Genomic DNA, 20,905 nt, shown 5'->3' with positions numbered 1-20,905 from the left:
GAATTTAGGGAGTTAGGTAGAGAGTTAAGGAGAAGGACTGCAAAGGTAACAATCTCAGGATTACTGCCTGTGCCACGCGACAGTGAGAGTAGGGATGGAGCGAGGTGGAGGATAAATGAGTGGATGAGGAACTGGTGCAGTGGGTATGGATTCAAGTTTCTGGATCATTGGGACCTCTTTTGGGGAAGGTGTGACCTGTACAGAAAGGACGGGTTGCACTTGAACTCGAGGGGGACCAATATCCTGGCGGGGAGATTTGCAAAGGCTACTGGGGAGACTTTAAACTAGTATGGTTGGGGGGAGGGACTCAAATTGGGAAAGCTAGCAGTCAGTGTGTGAGGCAGGAGGCAGAGAATGGTAGCACTCTGACCCAAAATGTAAGGGAGAGAAGAAAAAGACAATAAACAGAGAATAAGAGAGGGTGGGTTTCTTAAATGTGTATATTTTAATGCTAGGAGCATTGTAAGAAAGGTGGATGAACTCAGAGCCTGGATTGACACCTGGAAGTATGATGTTGTGGCGATCAGTGAAACATGGTTGCAGGAGGGCTGTGATTGGAAACTAAATATTCCAGGATTTCGTTGCTTCAGGTGTGATAGAATTGGAGGGGCAAGAGGTGGAGGTGTTGCATTGCTTATCAGGGAAGATATTACAGCAGTGCTTTGGCAGGATAGATTAGAGGGCTCGTCTAGGGAGGCTATTTGGGTGGAACTGAGAAATGGGAAAGGGGTAGCAACACTTATAGGGGTGTATTATAGACCGCCAAATGGGGAGCGAGAATTGGAAGAGCAAATATGTAAGGAGATTGCAGATATTAGTAGTAAGCACAAGGTAGTGATTGTGGGAGATTTCAATTTTCCACACATAGACTGGGAAACACATTCTGTAAATGGGCTGGATGGGTTGGAGTTTGTAAAATGTGTGCAGGATAGTTTTTTGCAGCAATACATAGAAGTACCTACTAGAGAAGGTGCTGGACCTCCTGTTAGGAAATGAGACTGGTCAGGTGGCAGAGGTATGCGTTGGGGAACAGCTCGGGACCAGTGATCACAATACCATTAGTTTCAATATAATTATGGAGAGGGTCAGAACCGGATCTAGGGTTGTGATTTTTGATTGGAGAAAGGCTAACTTTGAGGAGATGCGAAAGGATTTAAAAGGAGTAAATTGGGACATTTTGTTTTATGGGAAAGATGTGGAAGAGAAATGGAGTACATTTAAAGGTGACATTTTAAGAGTACAGAATCTTTATGTCCCTGTTCGGTTGAAAGGAAATAGTAAAAATCGGAAAGAGCCATGGTTTTCAAGGGAAATTGGACACGGTTCGGAAAAAGAGGGAGATCTACAATAATTATAGGCAGCATGGAGTAAATGAGGTGCTTGAGTATAAAGAATGTAAAAAGAATCTTAAGAAATAAATTAGAAAAGCTAAAAGAAGATATGAGGTTGCTTTGGCAAGTAAGGTGAAAGTAAACCCAAAGGGTTTCTACAGCTATATTAATAGCAAAAGGATAACGAGGGATAAAATTGGTCCATTAGAGAGTCAGAGTGGACAGCTATCTGCAGAGCCAAAAGAGATGGGGGAGATATTGAACAATTTATTTTCTTCGGTATTCACCAAGGAGAAGGATATTGAATTATGTGAGGTAAGGGAAACAAGTAGAGTAGCCATGGAAACTATGAGATTCAAAGAAGAGGAAGTACTGACACTTTTGACAAAATATAAATGTGGATAAGTCTCCAGGTCCGGACAGGATATTCCCTAGGACATTGAGGGAAGTTAGTGTAGAAATAGCAGGGGCTATGACAGAAATATTTCAAATGTCATTAGAAACGGGAATAGTGCCGGAGGATTGGCGTACTGCGCATGTTGTTCCATTGTTTAAAAAGGGGTCTAAGAGTAAACCTAGCAATTATAGACCTGTTAGTTTGACGTCAGTGGTGGGCAAATTAATGGAAAGAATACTTAGAGATAATATATATAAGCATCTGGATAAACAGGGTCTGATTAGGAACAGTCAACATGGATTTGTGCCTGGAAGGTCATGTTTGACTAATCTTCTTGAATTTTTTGAAGAGGTTACTCGGGAAATTGATGAGGGTAAAGCAGTGGATGTTGTATATATGGACTTCAGTAAGGCCTTTGACAAGGTTCCTCATGGAAGGTTGGTTAAGAAGGTTCAATGGTTGGGTATTAATGGTGAAGTAGCAAGATGGATTCAACAGTGGCTGAATGGGAGATGCCAGAGAGTAATGGTGGATGGTTGTTTGTCAGGTTGGAGGCCAGTGACTAGTGGGGTGCCACAGGGATCTGTGTTGGGTCCACTGTTGTTTGTCATGTACATCAATGATCTGGATGATGGTGTGGTAAATTGGATTAGTAAGTATGCAGATGATACTAAGATAGGTGGGGTTGTGGATAATGAAGTAGATTTTCAAAGTCTACAGAGAGATTTATGCCAGTTGGAAGAGTGGACTGAAAGATGGCAGATGGAGTTTAATGCTGATAAGTGTGAGGTGCTACATCTTGGCAGGACAAATCAAAATAGGACGTACATGGTAAATGGTAGGGAATTGAAGAATGCAGGTGAACAGAGGGATCTGGGAATAACTGTACACAGTTCCCTGAAAGTGGAATCTCATGTAGATAGGGTGGTAAAGAAAGCTTTTGGTGTGCTGGCCTTTATAAATCAGAGCATTGAGTATAGAAGGTACACAAAATTGCTGGGGAAACTCAGCGGGTGCAGCAATAGGCGACGTTTCGGGCCGAAACCCTTCTTCAGACTGATGGGGGGTGGGAGAAAGAAGGAAAAGGGGAGGAGGGGGAGGAGCCCGAGGGCGGGCGGATGGGAGGGTGGGAGGAGACAGCTAGAGGATTAAGGAAGGGGAGGGGACAGCAAGGGCTAGCAAAATTGGGAGAATTCAATGTTAATGCCATACGGACGCAAGGTCCCCAGACGGAATATGAGGTGCTGTTCCTCCAATTTCTGCTGTTGCTCATTCTGGCAATGGAGGAGACCCAGGACAAAGAGGTCGGATTGGGAATGGGAGGGGGAGTTGAAGTGCTGAGCCACCGGGAGTTCAGGTAGGTTATTGCGGACTGAGCGGAGGTGTTCGGCGAAACGATCGCCCAATTTACGCTTGGTCTCCCCGATGTAAATCAGCTGACATCTAGAGCAGCGGATGCAGTAGATGAGGTTGGAGGAGATACAGGTGAACCTTTGTCGCACCTGGAACGACTGCTTGGGTAATAGAAGTTGGGATGTAATGTTAAAATTGTACAAGGCATTGGTGAGGCTAATTCTGGAATATGGTGTACAATTTTGGTCGCCTAATTATAGGAAGGACGTCAACAAAATAGAAAGAGTACAGTGGAGATTTACTAGAATGTTGCCTGGGTTTCAGCAACTAAGTTACAGAGAAAGGTTGAACAAGTTAGGGTTTATTCTTTGGAGCGCAGAAGGTTAAGGGGGGACTTGATAGAGGTCTTTAAAATGATGAGAGGGATAGACAGAGTTGACGTGGATAAGCTTTTCCCACTGAGTAGGGAAGATTCAAACAAGGGGACATGACTTGAGAATTAGGGGACAGAAGTTTAGGGGTAACATGAGGGGGAACTTCTTTACTCAGAGAGTGGTGGCTGTGTGGAATGAGCTTCCAGGGAAGGTGGTGGAGGTTCGTTTTTATCATTTAAAAATAAATTGGATAGTTATATGGACGGGAAAGGAATGGAGGGTTATGGTCTGAGCGCAGGTATATGGGACTAGGGGAGAATACGTGTTCGGCACGGACTAGAAGGGTCGAGATGGCCTGTTTCCGTGCTGTAATTGTTATATGGTTATATTTACGTAAAATTTTGATAATCTAGCATCCTCTTGTTCAGGAATTAAATGGTCCAGCATCTGCTTCACTTCTGAAGGTATATTGGTCTAAAGAGCAAGCCAAGTTTGTGACTGGGGTCTTGAATATAGGCAGAATTGCAATGGGTTGGGGTCAGGAATATGGGTTGGCTTGAGGCCCGAGTTGGCATCTTGTCTTATTTTTTTGCACTGAAAAAAATACTCTGTAACATAAATATATAATTGGAAAATTTGTGTATTAATAGAAATAACATCCAATCATTTACAAAATCTGCTAATTGGCACTACTAAACTCTCAAGGGTGGCAGATTATCATATTTTTTAATCTACTCCCATTGACCTTTCCATTCATTTTTTCACACTGCAAGAAATTTTGTTTTCTCTCTTTTGCGGTTCTGAGAAAGGGTCTTTGACCCTTGAAATACTATAACTATTTATCTTTTGCCAGCATAGCCTGATCTGAGTGCATCCAGCATCTCCTATTTTTTATTTCACATCTCTAGCATGTGTAGATTTTTGACGGGTCTTCAGCAAAAACATTGAAGACTGAAACTTAAAAGAAAATTATTCTCATCCAGATTTAGTGATAACGAACTGTTAATTGCAATGAGGAAAGTGGAAGATACATGTTTCAGAAATGTATGGATAATTGCAACTACTTTATGTGGAAGGTCTTTGACTCATTTATCACATACAAATGCAATTTGGAATTCTTGAGGCACACTTTCAATGAAATGCAAAAAAAAATAAAAAAATCTGAAATAAAATCCCCAAATCCTGCCTGAACTGCTGGTATCTCCAGATTCTGTGGATAGAGGGAAATAATTAACATTTGGGGAGACAACCATTTTGGGTCTGATTGAATAATCAATATGATGCTACAGAAGCGCTTCCCTTCGCAGCTGCTGTCTGATCGGAATAATTTTATGCCTTTAATTTCTTAAAATTAAAGAATATTTAATACTCTGCCGCATAGAGACTTGAGCACTAATGTAAGGATAGATTGATAAAATAGAAGTTTTAATTTTGTTTAAAGTTTCAATTTTGGTTAATCTAGCTAGAGAATCAAGGATAAATCCAATATGTTTTGCACTTTTACTATCCAGAACATCGTAACATGCCAATGGCTGACGCTATGATCTTGGTTGCACGTAATTATGAAAGGTACAAGACAGAAATGCGAGAGAAGGAGCGCGAGGAGATTGCAAGAAAGGCAGCAAAAATGGCAGATGAGATAACAATGCGGGAACGGGAACCTACTCAAGGAGGTCTCGAAGAACGAGTGAATCCCCCCAACATCCAGCCATTATTGAACCTACTTGCAGATGGAAGATACCTTACCACAGAGGAAATTGATAAAATCATCGAATATCTGAGAGTGAAAAAGGAACGATTTCTTCGGGGAGGAGACTCCTTGCATGGTAACATGAAAAACCTGTATATGCAAATTCTATGAATTTTTCGGTGTTGTCATTTTATTAGCCAAGTGTGTTTTGCAACATACGAGGAAGAGATTGAACTTTTTTTCGCCTTCCATCACAGTGAGGAATGTGGAGTAGTCACTGTGATGGATGTCTATGTTAAAATGTGTTTTGTTGGTTCCGTTGATTTTTATTTATATGACTGACTTGGCAAATGAAATTCCTCTTATGTTGCAAAACATACTTGGCTAATAAAGTATGATTGTGATTGTGTGATTTTGTTTGACCCTTGTAAGCCTGCTGGTGATTGGATTATTTGACATTTTGAAAGTACAGTGATTACTTTCTACCAGTTCTTTGTTTGGTAATCTAACTGGAGCGTCAGGCTATTTCCGATTTGGGATGTACTCCATTATGGGTAAGAACACCGCAGATACTTAATTGTCCATGTTTCGTACGGGTATTTGTGGTGGCATTTCAAATAGAGTCTGCGTCCAGTGAATGAATAAAATGTTTATATTTGGAACGGGGTTTTGCATTGAATTGCGAAATTATATGCTTTAATGAAGGAAAGTGTTTGGGAAATTAAAAGTTATTCATTCAAGTTGCTTTGTGAGAATGTTCCGCTGTTCTGTCAACATTTTGTGGTGTTTTCCTTTTTACTTTCCCGAATAGCTTGGCTCTGCTTTTTGCATTATGTTCATCTGTCCTAAACTCCCCCATAAGTTGAATGCTTTTCTATTTATGTATTCCTTTCAGTCAGAATCCTAAAATCAACTTGTCTCTCTGTCTCTCAGAATCTCAATCCCATTGACTGTCATTTATGGAATCTATCCTTGAAGCTGTGGCAATATTCTTTGAATCTATGATGTATTCCATATGTTTGAATCCTTGAATATATATAATAAGGGTCCCTAGCATAGATTTTGTCTGATATTAATCATTTACTTCCAATTAGACCACAATACAATTGTCTCTTGCCTACTTTAATCGTTAATTCTCAGATTAAATTAATTGCTTACTCTGGTCTTCAAATAGTAAAAGTAATACCTAATAATAATGATCCTTTGATGTTGTTGCAAATTAAAATAAATATATTAAAAAGGATATGTTTTTGTACTATTTCTCTTGACAGGACCTGTTCTCAATCCAGCTCCCATGACAAGACCAATCATGGGTTCTTCAGGAATGAATCCACTTGGTGCACAACAGTCTCTGCCAAATACTCAGACTTTGAAGGGAGGTCTACAGGATGTACAAGCAACACAACAGCAAGAGCTACAAGCCAAGATCCTAAGCCTCTTCAACAGTGGAGCATCTGGCACCAATACTAATACTGCAGGAGCACAGGGCCCAACATATGGAAGTACATTAAGCACCCAACCTCAAAATCGTGCTGGCCAGCTTGGCCTCAGTAATTCCTCATATCTATCTCAAGCTCAGCTGCGCATGACGGGTCCTAATTCACAACTTCCATCTTTAATGAGTCAAGCAGTTGCACCGAGAGCCACTGCAATTCGCTCACCTCTGCCACAAACCCCAGGTCTCTATGGCCAGCAGCAACCTCGAGGTCCAATCCCCAACCAGTCAATTGTTTTGTCTCAAGCCCAGAGATCTGGTGTTGCAACAGGTATAAACTTTGATAACCCTAGTGTGCAGAAAGCATTGGATACCCTTATTCAGAGTGGTCCATCTCTTTCCCACCTCGTAAACCAAGCCTCTGTCCAGGTACCACGTCCTGGACCTCCAATGAATCAGGCTTCTATGGCGACTTACCAACGTCACTACTGAGCCTGTGGGGTGGGTAGTTTTCTCTTTATGGAAGAGCAGTCAGCAAATCCTTTGAATCCCTTCAAGGCTACCTGTTAAGGTTTCATAAACAAATGTATAAAATCAAGAGAGTGCTTCATTAAATTCTTGTTTTTGCTGGGCTTGGATGTTATTTAAAAAAATCCATTATGATTTTATGGTAGCCAGGTAATGATTTTTTTTTACCACGGCACTCAATTTAACTTCTAACTGCATATAATAAAAAAACACATTTGTTAATGAACAAGGCCTTAATTGCATTCACTTGGTTCATGTTGACTTTCATCTTTTAAATTCTAAAAAATTGAAATGTTAACCAGATGATTCTGTATTAAAGCATAATGCTGCAGTCTGAATCCAATGTTTTTAAATGGATATTTCTAAAAAATGTAACTAAAACCCAGGATAGCAGACCTTACTAGAGTTTTTTTATATTTTAATGTTTTGCCACTTTTTTTAAAAATAATTAGATCAGACAGGTTGTGTCACTGTCATTATGGTTCTGTAAAATGAACTTCTGTACGTTTTTTATGATTTTCTGTTGCATTTGTGATCCCTTTCCCTTGTTCACTCTGCAGTTTTGAGCAATTGTTTTTGTGCTTCATTTGTAGCCAGAGCCATTTACAGTTGTGGAATGGTAGCTGCTGTATATTTCTTAGCAGTTCAATGTTTGAGTCATTACTTTCATCTGGTTTGTAAAGAATAAAGGTTTATCTTCCATTTTCCCCCTTTTTTATTGTGTATGTGTATATCTGCGTATATATACACATTTTGGATGGTCAGGAGAGAGTCCAAACTGGACAGATGGATAATGATATATTGTTAACACATTCCATTTTAAATACAAATATTTTTTACATTGAGATATAAACAAGGAAGGTTGTAGAGGAGTTACATCTTGAGCAGCAAAAAATATAGTATTGATGAACTAGGGATTTTTTTGAAAATATTGCTGAAATGGTGAAGTTGAAAAATGGTCATGAAAATTGAAAAGATGAGTTTTCAGGGAATGGGTCTCGATATGTTGAGAATAATATGCCTGAAGACAACACTGAAACTTTGCGCGAGGGCTAGATGGAATCTGAAAATTAAAGGAAAAATAGTGCATGATTAATTTGGAATGTCCTTAAATATCAAAGAAGCCTTTTTGACCTGTACTTAATGTAAATGTTCAAAAAGTTGTAGATTAAGATTCAACACATATTGGAAGTGATGTTCTGATTTTAAGTCTAAGGCTAGTTTAAAAACTATGGTGTAATGGTCCACCATGGGATATAATTTCAGATTAGTTGGATTCAATGGAATCTTTTCCCTAACAAGTTATAGTTTGTACAGTACATTTGTAACCCTATGGAAGTTGGCCAAAAGCAATGGGTTCATAGCGCAGAGGATCACAGATGTAGGCCCAATCATTTTTCTGAAGACAGAATGTATTATCTCATGCACTGTGAAAATCAGGATGATCAAAAATGACACGATGGTTTATCAGTTTTTATATAGTAATAACCAGATGTTTTTGTCACCGGATGTTCTTGCACTTATTGGTCATTGCTGTTTTTAGTTTCTATCCAGTTGCATGCCTTTATTGAACAAAGAAGGTATCTTATATTACTCTATTTAAGTAGAAGGCAGCTGCTGCCATATTAATTTTTCAAATGGATATTCCAGAATTGGATTTCAGCAGAACCTAATGTGGCACATAGAAAATTGGAAATTATGAATTTGGGGATTGGTGCAAGAGTGGTGTATTTTTTTGATTTATTTGTATTGATACAGAAAATAGGTTCTGTAATATAGTGTATTTTATGCCTTGTTATTTCTATCTTTGATCTTGATGTATATCAATTCTAAAATAAGAAATATCTGCTATATGGGGAATTTAGTACAAATGTGTCAGTTTAGCATAATTCATATGTTCATTTTGGTTGGGTAAAGATTGAAAAATTCATAATTATAGGAAATTGTTGTAAACTTGAAGATTTGGTAAAGTAGCAGAGGGCACAGCCTGCATTTAATTCTTTTAAGTAAGATTGGGTGAGGGGCATGATGTGTTGATATAGGATTGGGATGGCACAAACAGTAATGTCAACTTTGTTTTGTAATTGCTTGGAGATTAAACAAAGTGTACGGAGGCAGCTGCATTGTTTGAGGCAGAGAGGCAAAACTACATGGCACTCCTATTTATGCCCTCTGACAATCTAAAAATTATTGATTTCCAACCAAATTGGAGATTATTCTTGATCATGTACATTCCTAAAAGCCTATCAAGTACACTGATCTACTGCAAGTAATGACCAAGGATATAATTGTACTCAAACGTTTTTATCCCTAGTCTGATTAAGCAGTTAACCAACAGATCTATTTTCCCTTCTGGCTCAATGGTATTATTTATGTTTCAGACACCCAGAATACAGTGTGGATAGCAGGACATGTGATCATCAGCCAGGCACGTGACAGAGCAGCCACCAAACCGTATGGGACCAATCTTGGCCTTGATAAGCATGGTTTTTCAGTTCATTGGCTGAGCACACCTGACCTGCGATGGTGCCAGCTCCGTGGCCTCCTTATCCATCACCTGGGTCAAAACCAGCCCCCAAAGTACCTGCTCATTCATTTGGGAGATAATGAGATGGGGTACACCCAGGGAACTGATTTAATATACATATCGAAGGAGGTGTTGGGAGCTCTAGAAGCCCTTCTACCACAAACTGTATTGGTGTGTTCAGAATTGCTCCCGCGCCCCAAGTTGGCTTTTCAACCTGGTGCTCCACTTGAGGATGTAAGAACAACCATAAATGGGGTAATGAAACAATACATGGTATACAAGGGGCAAAGATTCATAGAGCATCCTTATTTTGATGTTAAGTGTCAAGCTCTTTATGCTAGCTCAGGGGATTACTTATCTAGTGTTGGTTTAGATTTATTTAATAATACTTTGATGGATAGCCTGAAGTGTTTTTTAAGACAAGATTTGATGCGCAGTACTTAATGTTCCTCCTTGATTAACTAATCCCATCTGTCCACTGAAGCTCCAATCCTATGAGTGGCTACTGCAGTATCGGCTCGACTACAGTTAAGTTGGTTCGCTTGTCAATTTTGAGGATTTGTGAACTGGTAATCTTGTGCAGCTGCTGATAAACTGATATAAACCGTGAGCCAGTGCAGTTATGTTGACAAAATGAAAACCAAAATGGGGTGCAGCAAAATTGCATTATGTATATTAGTTTGAAAGCCTATAGACAAGACTAGGAAAAAAATCCATGCCTGTTTGAATGGACTCTTATTTGTAATAAATACAGGCTGAATAGCCTTTCATTGTTAAGTGGTGTTGTGTTTTTCATTTTCACAGTCAGTTCAGAGTTAGGGCCATGCCACAACAGAGCTGCTGTGCTTGAGTGTTGCTTTAGTGAACTGTAAATGTTGATACTGTACATGGCAGTGGATGCTTTTATATCATTGAACTGCACTCCCATGTGGTGAAAGAAATACCTTCATTTTAGAAAATTATGGGAAAAGGAGAAACAATACTGGTTTACAAAACAAAGACTGCTGGAGCAACTCAGTGGGTCAGGCAGCTCGGAAAAAATGGATAAGATGACGTTTTGGGTTGGGACCCTCCGGACTGATCGTGGTGGGGGAAGTGGAGAGGGAGGGCAGGATAAAGCATGGCAAGTAATATGTAAGGAACTGCAGATGCTGGTTTAAACCGAAGATAGACACAAAGTTGGAGTGACTCAGCGGGACAGGTAGCATCTCTGGAGAGATGGAATGGGTGACGTTTCTGGTCGAGACCCTTCAGACTGAAGAGTCTCGACCCTAATCGTCACCCATTCCTTCTTTCCAGAGATGCTGCCTGTCCCGTTGAGTTACTCTAGCAATTTGTGTCTATCCTGGCAAGTAATATGTGGACATAGGTGAGGATGGGGTTGGGTTGATATGCAGAATGTTAGCCAAAAACCAGAGATGAAAGGACCAAAAATATGAGATTAGAAAATAAATAGAAACTTAGGTGGAAGGGGAGAAATGACTCCAGGTGAGGCACGGTAATATGGGGTGGGTGGGTGTTGCCTAAAATCGGAGAATGAAATGTCCATACCATTGAGTTATAAGCTGCCCAAGCAGAATATGAGGTGCTGTAGAATATAGAATAGAATAGAATAGTTTCTTTATTGTCATTGTAACATGAACCATGTACAACGAAATTGTAAAATGTCAGCCAGTCAGTGCACCATTCAAACATTTCTAAAGCTAACGATACATACAAAGTAAAATATTTAAAAAGATAAACAACTAAAATAAATATCATAAAAATAGCACGCATAAACACCCAGCCCTACATCCTTCTGTCGATTTCATGTATGTATGTATCGCCCCTGCGTTCCTTGGCGGCTACATTTAGTGCCTTTATAGCAGTGGGGTAAAAACTGTTTTTAAGTCTGTTTGTCCTTGTCCTTGTAGATCTGTACCGTCTGCCTGACGGTAACAGTTCAAACAGGGAGTGTCCGGGGTGGGAAATGTCCTTTATAATACTCTGGGATTTTTTGATGCAGCGGGAACTGTGTAAGTCCTCCAAGGTAAGGAGAGGGCATCCGACAATCCTCTGGGCGTTGTCAATGGCCCTCTGGAGCGCTTTCCTCTGAGCCGCTGTGCAGCTGGTGTACCATACGCATACACAGTATGTTAGGAGGCTCTCAATGGAGCACCGATAAAAGGACAGCAGCAGTCTCTGAGTGATGTTATTCTTCCTGAGCACCCTCAGGAAGTGCAGTCTCTGCTGGACCTTTTTCAGCAGCGCAGAGGTGTTCACGCTCCACGTCAGGTCCTCCTCAATATGGATTCCCAGGAAGCGGAAATCCGCCACCCTCTCCACACAGTCCCCTCCGATAATTAATGGTACCATGTCTGTTTTATTCTTCCTGAAGTCTATTATTATCTCCTTGGTCTTTAAGGTGTTAAGGAGCAGGTTATTTTCTCCACACCACACTGTCAGCTGCTCCACCTCATCCCGGTAGGCGTACTCGTCCCCCCCGGAGATGAGTCCCACCACCGTAGTGTCATCCGCAAATTTAACAATGGTGTTGCTGTGGTGGGCGGGGATGCAGTCATGTGTGTAGATGGTGTAGAGCAGGGGGCTCAGCACGCAGCCCTGTGGAGAGCCGGTACTGAGGCTGAGGGCCGTGGATGTGTGATGGCCCACTCTGACTCTCTGGCTGCGACCCGACAGGAAGCTATTTGTTTGTGTGTTGCCTCACTCTTGACAATGGGTGAGGTCCAGAATAGAATGGTCCACATGGGAAGGGGAGTTAAAATGGTTTGTCATCAAGAGACTCAGTAGGTTTTGGCTGTCAGAGCGCAAGTGTTTGGAGAAACACTCTGCTTGGGCTCGTTGATGTAAAGTAGGCCATGTCAGGAACACTGGATGCAGTAAATGAAGTTGGAGGAGATGCACATGAGCCCCTGTCTCACCTGGAAGGATCACTGGGGTCCCTGGATGGATGTAAGAGGGGGTGTAGGAACAAGTGTTGCATCTCCTGTGGTTGCAGGGGAATGTACCCGGGTGAGGGTGGTTTATGTGGGATGGGATGAGTGAACTAGGTAATTGCAGGGGGAGCAGTCTGCAGAAGGTGGAAAGGGGTGGGGATAGAAAAATGTGACATGGTAAGATCACATTGAAGTTGGTGGAATTGTTGGAGAATAATCTTGGATACATACAGATGCTGGTGGGGTCAAAGATGAAGACGGAGGGAACTCTATCCTTGTTCTGTTTGGGGGAAGGGTGAGCAAGAGCAGGACGCAATGGTGATGAGAGAGATTCACCTATGACCTCAGGAGGGAAATGACATTTACTAAAGAAAGGACATCTCGGATGTCCTAGTATGGACAGGCCCTTTGAGCAGCTGACATCACGACAGAAGTTGAGAGTTGGAGATATTGTCTTTGTAAAATGCAGGGTGGGAGTCTGGGTTTGTAGTGGATATCAATAGTATGTACCCTGTGATGGAGGCAGCGATGAATAAAGGAGAGGTGTCAGAGATAGTCCAAGTCATTTGAAGGCAGGGTGGAAGTTAATGGTAAAGGTAATGAAATAAACAAATTCTGCACGGGTGCAGGAGGCAGCCCTGGTGCAGTCGTCGATGTAGCGGAGAAAGAGTCGGGGGGTGGTGCAGTGTACGTTTGGAACAAGGATTGTTTGACGTAACCAACAAAAGGACAGCTGGGGCCCATGCAAGTGCCCATGGCTACACCTTTAACAATGAAGGTAAGGAGTCAAATAAATTGTTGAGGGGGAGAACAAGTTCTGACATGGATGAGTGTTAGAAGGAAACTGATTGGGTCTCTGTTCAAGGAAGAACCAGAGGCTCTGAGACATTCCTGGAGTGTGATGGAGGTGCAAAGGGATTGGACGTCCATGGTAAAGATGAGGGAATGGGGGCCTGGAAATTGAAAGCTAATAAAAAGTTGAAGGGCATGTGAGGTCTCAGATGTAGGTGTGAAGGGACTGGCCATAGCAGTAATGAATTAGATTAATAATGTTATTTTGATTTGGCACTAATAATACTAAAAAATAACCAATTGTAGTAAAACAACACGTTGCATTAAAAATATTTTCAACACAGGAAAAAAGCGTTTTTTAAAAAAAATGTTCATTAAATGTCATGCGGTGCAGATTTAAATGCAATGTTGCATTTTTCCATGTTGGTCCTATAATAGTGCAATATAGAAAGACATCACAACACGTCACTTTAGTTTAGTTGCGAAATACAGTGTGGAAACAGGTCCTTCAGCCCATTGAGAGTCCACGCTGACCAATGATCACCCGTACACTATTTCTATCCCACACAGTAGGGACAATTTACAGAAGCTAATTAACTTCTTTGGAATGTGGGAGGATATCAAGGATATCATAGCACCTAGAGAAAACCACATCATCACAGGGATAATGTACAAATTGCGTACAGACAGAACAACCCATGGTCTGGATCAAACCCAGGCTTTTGGCACTGCAAGGCAGCAATTTTACCACTGCGCCACTATGCCCTTCAACAGCCCAATTTCTCTCAAATTAGGTATTTAGAGAGCTGATTTGATACGGCACAGAAACAAGCCATTCAGCCCATAGTGCAGAGGTTCAATCACTCATTTACTCTAATCTTACATTAATCCCTAGATTTATTCCCCCCACATTACCATTAATTTCCTCAGGCTCTAACACACACCTTCAGGCAATTACCACAACACCTACAGGATATAGGCAATTTACAATAGCCATTTAAGATAGCAAACTGCCTTTCTTGGATGTGGTTGGAAACCAGAGACCCTAAAGGAAATCCACAGTGACTGGGAGAATGTGCTAATTACACACAAGCATTATCAAAGATCACAACTGAACCTGGGTCTGGCACTATGAAGCTGAGGCATTCCAAGCTGTGCTGCCCGCTGTGGGCCCACTCTCCACTGTGCTGCCCTGTGCATTTTTCCAATTTTAAATCTTAATCTTTTGAATGATAAATCATTCAGTGCAGAGCTTATTAAGGTTCATGGCTGAAACCATTCGTTACTTTTATAGGATTTAAAAAAAAAAAAGTGCTATAAAAAAATTATTGTAGCACATAGTTAAGATTAATATTGATGGAACCAATTATTCACAAAACTAGGAGCTGCCTCACCCGCTGAGATTCTCCAGCATTTTTGTTTACCTTCAATTTTCCAGCATCTGCAGTTCCTTCTTAAATATTCTTTATATTCCAAGGGTCCTGAACAAAAACATCACATATCCACGTTCTCCAGAGATGCTGCCTGACCAAATGAGTTACACTTTTTAAAATGTATTCATCAACTGTTTTCACCACTGAGGCTTAAAGAAAGAAAAATCAGATTGTAGGAATGTCACGTTAGCACAACCTCCATTTAATTCTGAAAATTGCTTTGACTTCACAATGAAAGTGGTACTGTGGTGCAGCAGGTGGTGCCTGGTATCCAGAAGTACTGATGATAGGTTAATTGGCCCCTATAAATGGTGCCTGCAGTGCATTCAGAAAGTATCCAGACCCCTTCACTTTTTCCACATTTTGTTACGTTACAACCTTATTTTATAAAGGATTTAATTCTTTTTTTTTTAAATCATCAATCTACACACAATACCCCAGAATGAAGAAGTGAAAACAGGTGTTTAGACATTTTTGCAAGGTAATTAAAAAGAAATAACTGAAAGATCACATTTACATAAGTATTCAGACCCTTTGCTATGACACTCAAAATTGAACTTAGGTTCATCCTGTTTCCATTGATTATCCTTGAGATGTTTCTACAACTTGATTTGAGCATGGATTTACGAAGGGTTTCATGCTTGACTAACTTCTGGGATTTTTTGAGGATGTAACTAGGAAAATGGATAAGGGAGAGCCAGTGGATGTAGTGTACCTGGACTTTCAGAAAGCATTTGATAAGGTCACACATAGGAGATTAGTGGGCAAATTTAGGGTACAGTGCTGACATGGATAGAAAATTGGTTGGCAGACAGGAAACCGAGTAGGGATTAACGGGTCCCTTTCAGAATGACAGGCAGTGACTGGTGGGGTACCGCAAGGCTCGGTGCTGGAACCGCAGCTATTTACAATATACATCAATGATTTAGATGAAGGGATTCAAAGTAACATTAGCAAATTTGCAGATGACTCAAAGCTGGGTGGCAGTGTGAACTGTGAGGAGGATGCTAAGAGAATGTAGGGTGACTTGGACAGGTTGGGTGAGTGGGCAGATGCAGTTTAACGTGCATAAATGTGAGGTTATCCACTTTGGTAGCAAAAACAGGAAGGCAGATTATAATCTAAATGATGTCAAGTTGGGAAAATGGGAAGTACAACGGGATCTGGGGGTCCTTGTTCATCAGTCAATGAAAGTAAGCATGCAGGTACAGCAGGCAGTGAAGAAAGCGAATGGCATGTTGGCCTTCATAAAAGAGGAGTTGAGTATAGGAGCAAAGAGGTCCTTCTGCAGTTGTACAGGGCTTGAGTGAGACCACACCTGGAGTATTGTGTGCAGATTTGGTCTCCTAATTTGAGGAAGGACATTCTTTCTATTGAGGGAGTGCAGCGGAGGTTAACAAGGTTAATTGCTGGGATGGGGGGGACTGTCATATGCTGAGAGAATGGAGCGGCTGGGCTTGTATACTCTGGAATTTAGAAGGATGAGAGGGAATCTTATTGAAACATATAAGATTATAAAGGGTTTGGACACGCAAGAGGCAGGAAACATGTTCCCGATGTTGGGGGAGTCCAGAACCAGGAGCCACAGTTTAAGAATAAGGAATAAGCCATTTCGGACGGAGACGAGGAAACACTTTTTCTCAGAGTGTTATGTGTCTGTGGTATTCTCTGCCTCAGAGGGCGGTGGAGGCCGGTTCTCTGGATACCTTCAAGAGTGAGCTAGATAGGGCTCTTAAAGATAGCTGAGTCAGGGGATATGGGGAGAGGGCAGGAACGGGGTACTGATTGGGGATGATCAGCCATGATCACATTGAATGATGGTGCTGGCTCGAAGGGCCTGCTCCTGCACCTATTGTCTATTGAGTGCACCAGTGATAAATTAAATTGATTGGACGTGATTTGGAAAGGTGCACACCTGTCTATATAAGGTCCCACAGTTGACAGTGCATGTCAGATCAAAAACCAAGCCATGAAGATGAAGGAATTGTCCGTAAACCTCAGAGACAGGATTGTGTCGAGACACAGATCTGGGGAAGGGTATAAAACATTGCAGGTCCTGAAGAGCACAGTGGCCTCCGTCATTCTTAAATGGAAGAACTTTGGAGCCACCAGGACTCTTCATAGAGCTGGCAGCCCAACCAAACTGAGCAATTGAGGGAGAAGAGCCTTGGTCAGGGAGGTAACCAAGAACCCGATGGTCACTCTAACAGAGCTCCAGAGTTCCTCTGTGGAGGTGGGGGAACCTTCCAAGAAGGACAACTATATCTGCAGCACTCCACCAATCAGACCTTTATGGTAGAGCGGCCAGACAGAAGCCACTCCTCAGTAAAAGACACATGACAGCCCACTTGGAGTTTGCCAAAAGACAACTAAATAGCTTTCAGACCATGAGACACAATATTCTCTGGTCTGATGAAACCAAGATTGAACTCTTTGGCCTGAATGCCATGCATCACATCTGGAGGAAACCAGGCACCGCTCATCACCTGGTCAATACCATACCTATGATGAAGCATGATGGTGACAGCATCATGCTGTGTGAATGTTTTTCAGTGCAGGAACTGAGAGACTAGTCAGGATCGAGGGAAAGATGAACGGAGCAAAGTACGGAGAGATCCTTGATGAAAACCTGCTCCCGAGCTTTCAGGGCCTCAGACTGGGGCGGAGGTTCACCTTCTAACAGGACAACGACCCTAAGCACACAGCCAAGACAACGCAGGAGTGGCTTTGTGACAAGTCTGTGAATGTCCTTGAGTGGCCCAGCCAGAGCCCGGACTTGAACCCGATCGAACATCTCTAGAGGGCCCTGAAAATAGCTGTGCATCGACACTCCCCAACCAACCTGACAGAGCTTGAGGGGATCTGCAGAGAAGAATGGGAGAAATGGCCCAAATACAGGTGTGCCGAGCTTGCAGCCTCATACCCAAGAAGACTTGAGGCTGCAATCGCTGCCAAAGGTGCCTCAACAAAGTACTGAGTAAAGGGTCTGAACACTTATGTAAATGTGACATTTCAGATTTATTTTTGATTACTTTGCAAAAATTTCTATACACCTGTTTTTGCTGTTTTATTATGGGCTATTGTGTGTAGATTGATGATAAAAAAAAATTTTTAATCCATTTTAGAATAAGGCTGCAACATAACAAAAAGAGGAAAAAGTGAAGGGGTCTGAATACTTTCTGAATGCACTGTATATTCTAGAGTTTAGAATAATGAGAGTGATCTCATTAGAATGTACAACATTTATGTGGGACTTCCTAGGGTAGATGCCAGAGTGATGTTTCCTCTAGTTGGGTGTCTAAAACCATGGATTATTCTACTAAAATAAGAAGCCAGCTATTTGGGCCTGAGATGGGGAAATATTTTCACCCAGAGGATGTTGAATGTTTTGGAGTCATCAGTTGTACTGTTGTGCAGGAGTGCCTGGTATCCCAAAGTACTGTTGATAGGTTAATTGCCCCCTATAAATTACTCCTAGTTTTGGGTGGCCAAAGAATCGAAAGTTGATGAGCATGTGTGAGAGTATAGATTACATGAGAATGGGATCAATAGCAATTCTTCAGGAGCTGGCATGAATCCTTTGGGGTAAATAGTCTATGATCTGTGAAAACATTACATTTGAAATTATTTTGATGTTGATCGCATAACAGAGGATACTTTCAAACTGTTTAGGTGCACCAGCATACATTATTAAATATGTACCATAATAACAAAAGTTTGGGATTGTTCCATTAATTTAAACCATTAGCAAAGATGAAGGAATATGTCATTAGTTTGAGCAGGTTATAGGGCCTGTTTGAGGCATTTTAATTTTCAACAAATGGAAGAAGTACGAAAGTAATTTCTGTCAATGATCACAGTCCATTCAGCTTGTTTGATTATATGCATTAGCTTTAATGTGTTGTTTGCTCGAGTAATTAAATACAGTAACTTGAAGCTACTATAAGATACAGAATGAAGATTGTAATTTCTTTTTCCTCGTATATTCTTTTACACTGGAGTCAACGACTGCAACAATTTTGTTATTTTCCTAAATAAATATATGTAATTTCTACTTTACCAGGAATACAAGTCAACAGATTGGAGGTAGGCCATGAATTTATTCCTTTCCATGCTGTGCTGAGGCAATCCATACTTAGAAAGATCCTGTGTAAGATTGCATGGCGATAGCAATTTATTTCAAACTATTAAACCTGAGTTATGACCATTCAACTACTAATGGAATAATCAGGATTACAGAACCTAGTGCACATTTTAGCAATGTGGCATGTACCACTGTAGGCTTAGTTGTATCTAGTTTCTAACCTCTACCCCACCACTAATCCTTTTTCTCTTCTGATGTTTGCTTTTGGTGTATAATCCTATAAAATGTATCTTTGTTATACCCCCTTTAAAATCTATAGTATTACATTTTTATTAAATCTACATTTACTTCATTTCAGACAGTGCTTCAGATCGCCCCAACTGGATGAAATGGGTGGGGAAGAAGGATGAATTTCATCCAGATATTTTCTGTTCTTTTTACAATCTCTGCTTATTGATTCAAAATCAAAGGGTAGGTTTCTCCATGAAAGTGACAACTTGAAATGTATATTAGTTCACCATTTAACCTTCACTCTCAGGAGGGCAGTCCTAAACTTTCTAGCTTTGAAAGCTTATAGTCCTGATCTGTTCCCTTTTTAAAGCAGCTGATAAATTTCCTGTGATGCTTTTCCTCTGTACATTTTCCACGTGAGGCTTAACTGATATGTAAATTAGCACTATGATATCTTTGCTTTAATATTCTATGACTCAGTTATCAGCCTAAGTAATTTGCATGTTTTTATCATTGCCACCCAAATAATCACCAATTATATCTCTGCTTCCTTTTAAAACATTGCCTTTTACATTTTTGGCTTTGTGCTGTTATGTACAAAGGGAATTGTTTCATGCTTATCCATATTTAATTTTGGCTGTCATACGTCTGTGAACTTTATCTTCTTGCTTTTCTTTTGGAAGTCAACTATCCTCATCCTTGCTCTTTCCATGTTATTTACCTGCTATATTTACAACAAAGACCATGTACTATAATCATAGATATTATGTAAAGAAATGTACTGATGGTAACAGAATTCGTGCATTCCAGAGTCAATGTTATAAACTCTTCCAATTAGGTGATGGATAATCACAATCCACTTCTTCTGTTGCATTTCTCAAAATTAGATTGAACATTGCTTTCCTTGCATGTTGACTGAACATTGCTTTCCTTGCATGTTGACTGGAGTCATGGTGGTTGAGAATGTTTTCTTGCACATGGATGAAATCCATCACTTTTGATATCTTATTACTCTTGCCACATCTGTTTTGAGGTTGTTAATGACTTCCCAAAGTTCCGAACAATATTAAGGGTCTCAACCTGAAACGTCGCCTATCCAGAGATGCTGCCTGTCCTGCTGAGTTACTCTAGCTTTTTGTGTATATCTGTTTATTGCCCCACTTATTTTAGAGGCCTACTTCAGCTAACATAACAAATAACCATTTTGTTTATATCCTTTCAGAACTAATATGTCTAATGCTGCAACAGCAGAAGACACAAAAGAAATCCTTGAAAAATATTAACAGTAGTAAAAATTAATATTGGAGAAATTAATGGGACTGAATACTGATTAAATGCTTAACACCCAATGACCTGTTTTCAAAGCTTTGGAATGGGTGGCTGTGAACATAGTGGATTAACTGGTTGTCAACTTCCAAAAATCGTGCAGTCTTAATTAAAGTGGTTCCTAAATTTAATTTAAGATTGGAATGGAATGTAGTGAATATAACCTAATTATCAAAAAGGGATATAGGAAATATGGAACAATGGCAAGTTAGTCTGGCATTAGCAATAGTGAAAATACTAGAATATTTTACTGAGGTGGTAGTAGAGAACTTAAAAAACAGTAATAGGAGTAGGCAGTCGTGCAAGATTTTAAACGGTAAATTATGGTTGATTAATGTTTTTGTGGTGGCAGCCAGCAGAATAGACGAAGTGGGTAGAAACAGTGGATTTGATAATAATAATAATAATAATAATAATATATCTTTTATTGTCATTGCACGTCAGTGCAACGAGATTTAGTATGCAGCT

At 40.6% G+C, this 20,905-nt stretch overlaps 1 protein-coding gene across 4 annotated transcripts in view; it reads left to right on the top strand.

Annotated features, from left to right (window-relative positions):
* Positions 1-10,412, top strand: part of ncoa5 (nuclear receptor coactivator 5) — a 50,295-nt gene extending 39,883 nt beyond the window's left edge. For all 4 annotated transcript variants that reach the window (XM_033041639.1, XM_033041641.1, XM_033041640.1 and 1 more), the window contains 2 exons: positions 4,967-5,281; positions 6,417-10,412. In XM_033041639.1, the coding sequence (XP_032897530.1) occupies positions 4,967-5,281; positions 6,417-7,072 (971 nt within the window). In that variant the 3' untranslated portion in view covers positions 7,073-10,412. The remainder of the gene's footprint in view (positions 1-4,966; positions 5,282-6,416) is intronic.
* The last annotated feature ends 10,493 nt before the right edge of the window (positions 10,413-20,905 follow it).

Source organism: Amblyraja radiata, chromosome 23 (assembly GCF_010909765.2).
Source record: "Amblyraja radiata isolate CabotCenter1 chromosome 23, sAmbRad1.1.pri, whole genome shotgun sequence".
Lineage (NCBI taxonomy): Eukaryota > Metazoa > Chordata > Chondrichthyes > Rajiformes > Rajidae > Amblyraja > Amblyraja radiata.
The sequence above is the reverse complement of the archived record's forward strand: the minus strand, read 5'-3'. Positions and strand labels throughout refer to the sequence as shown.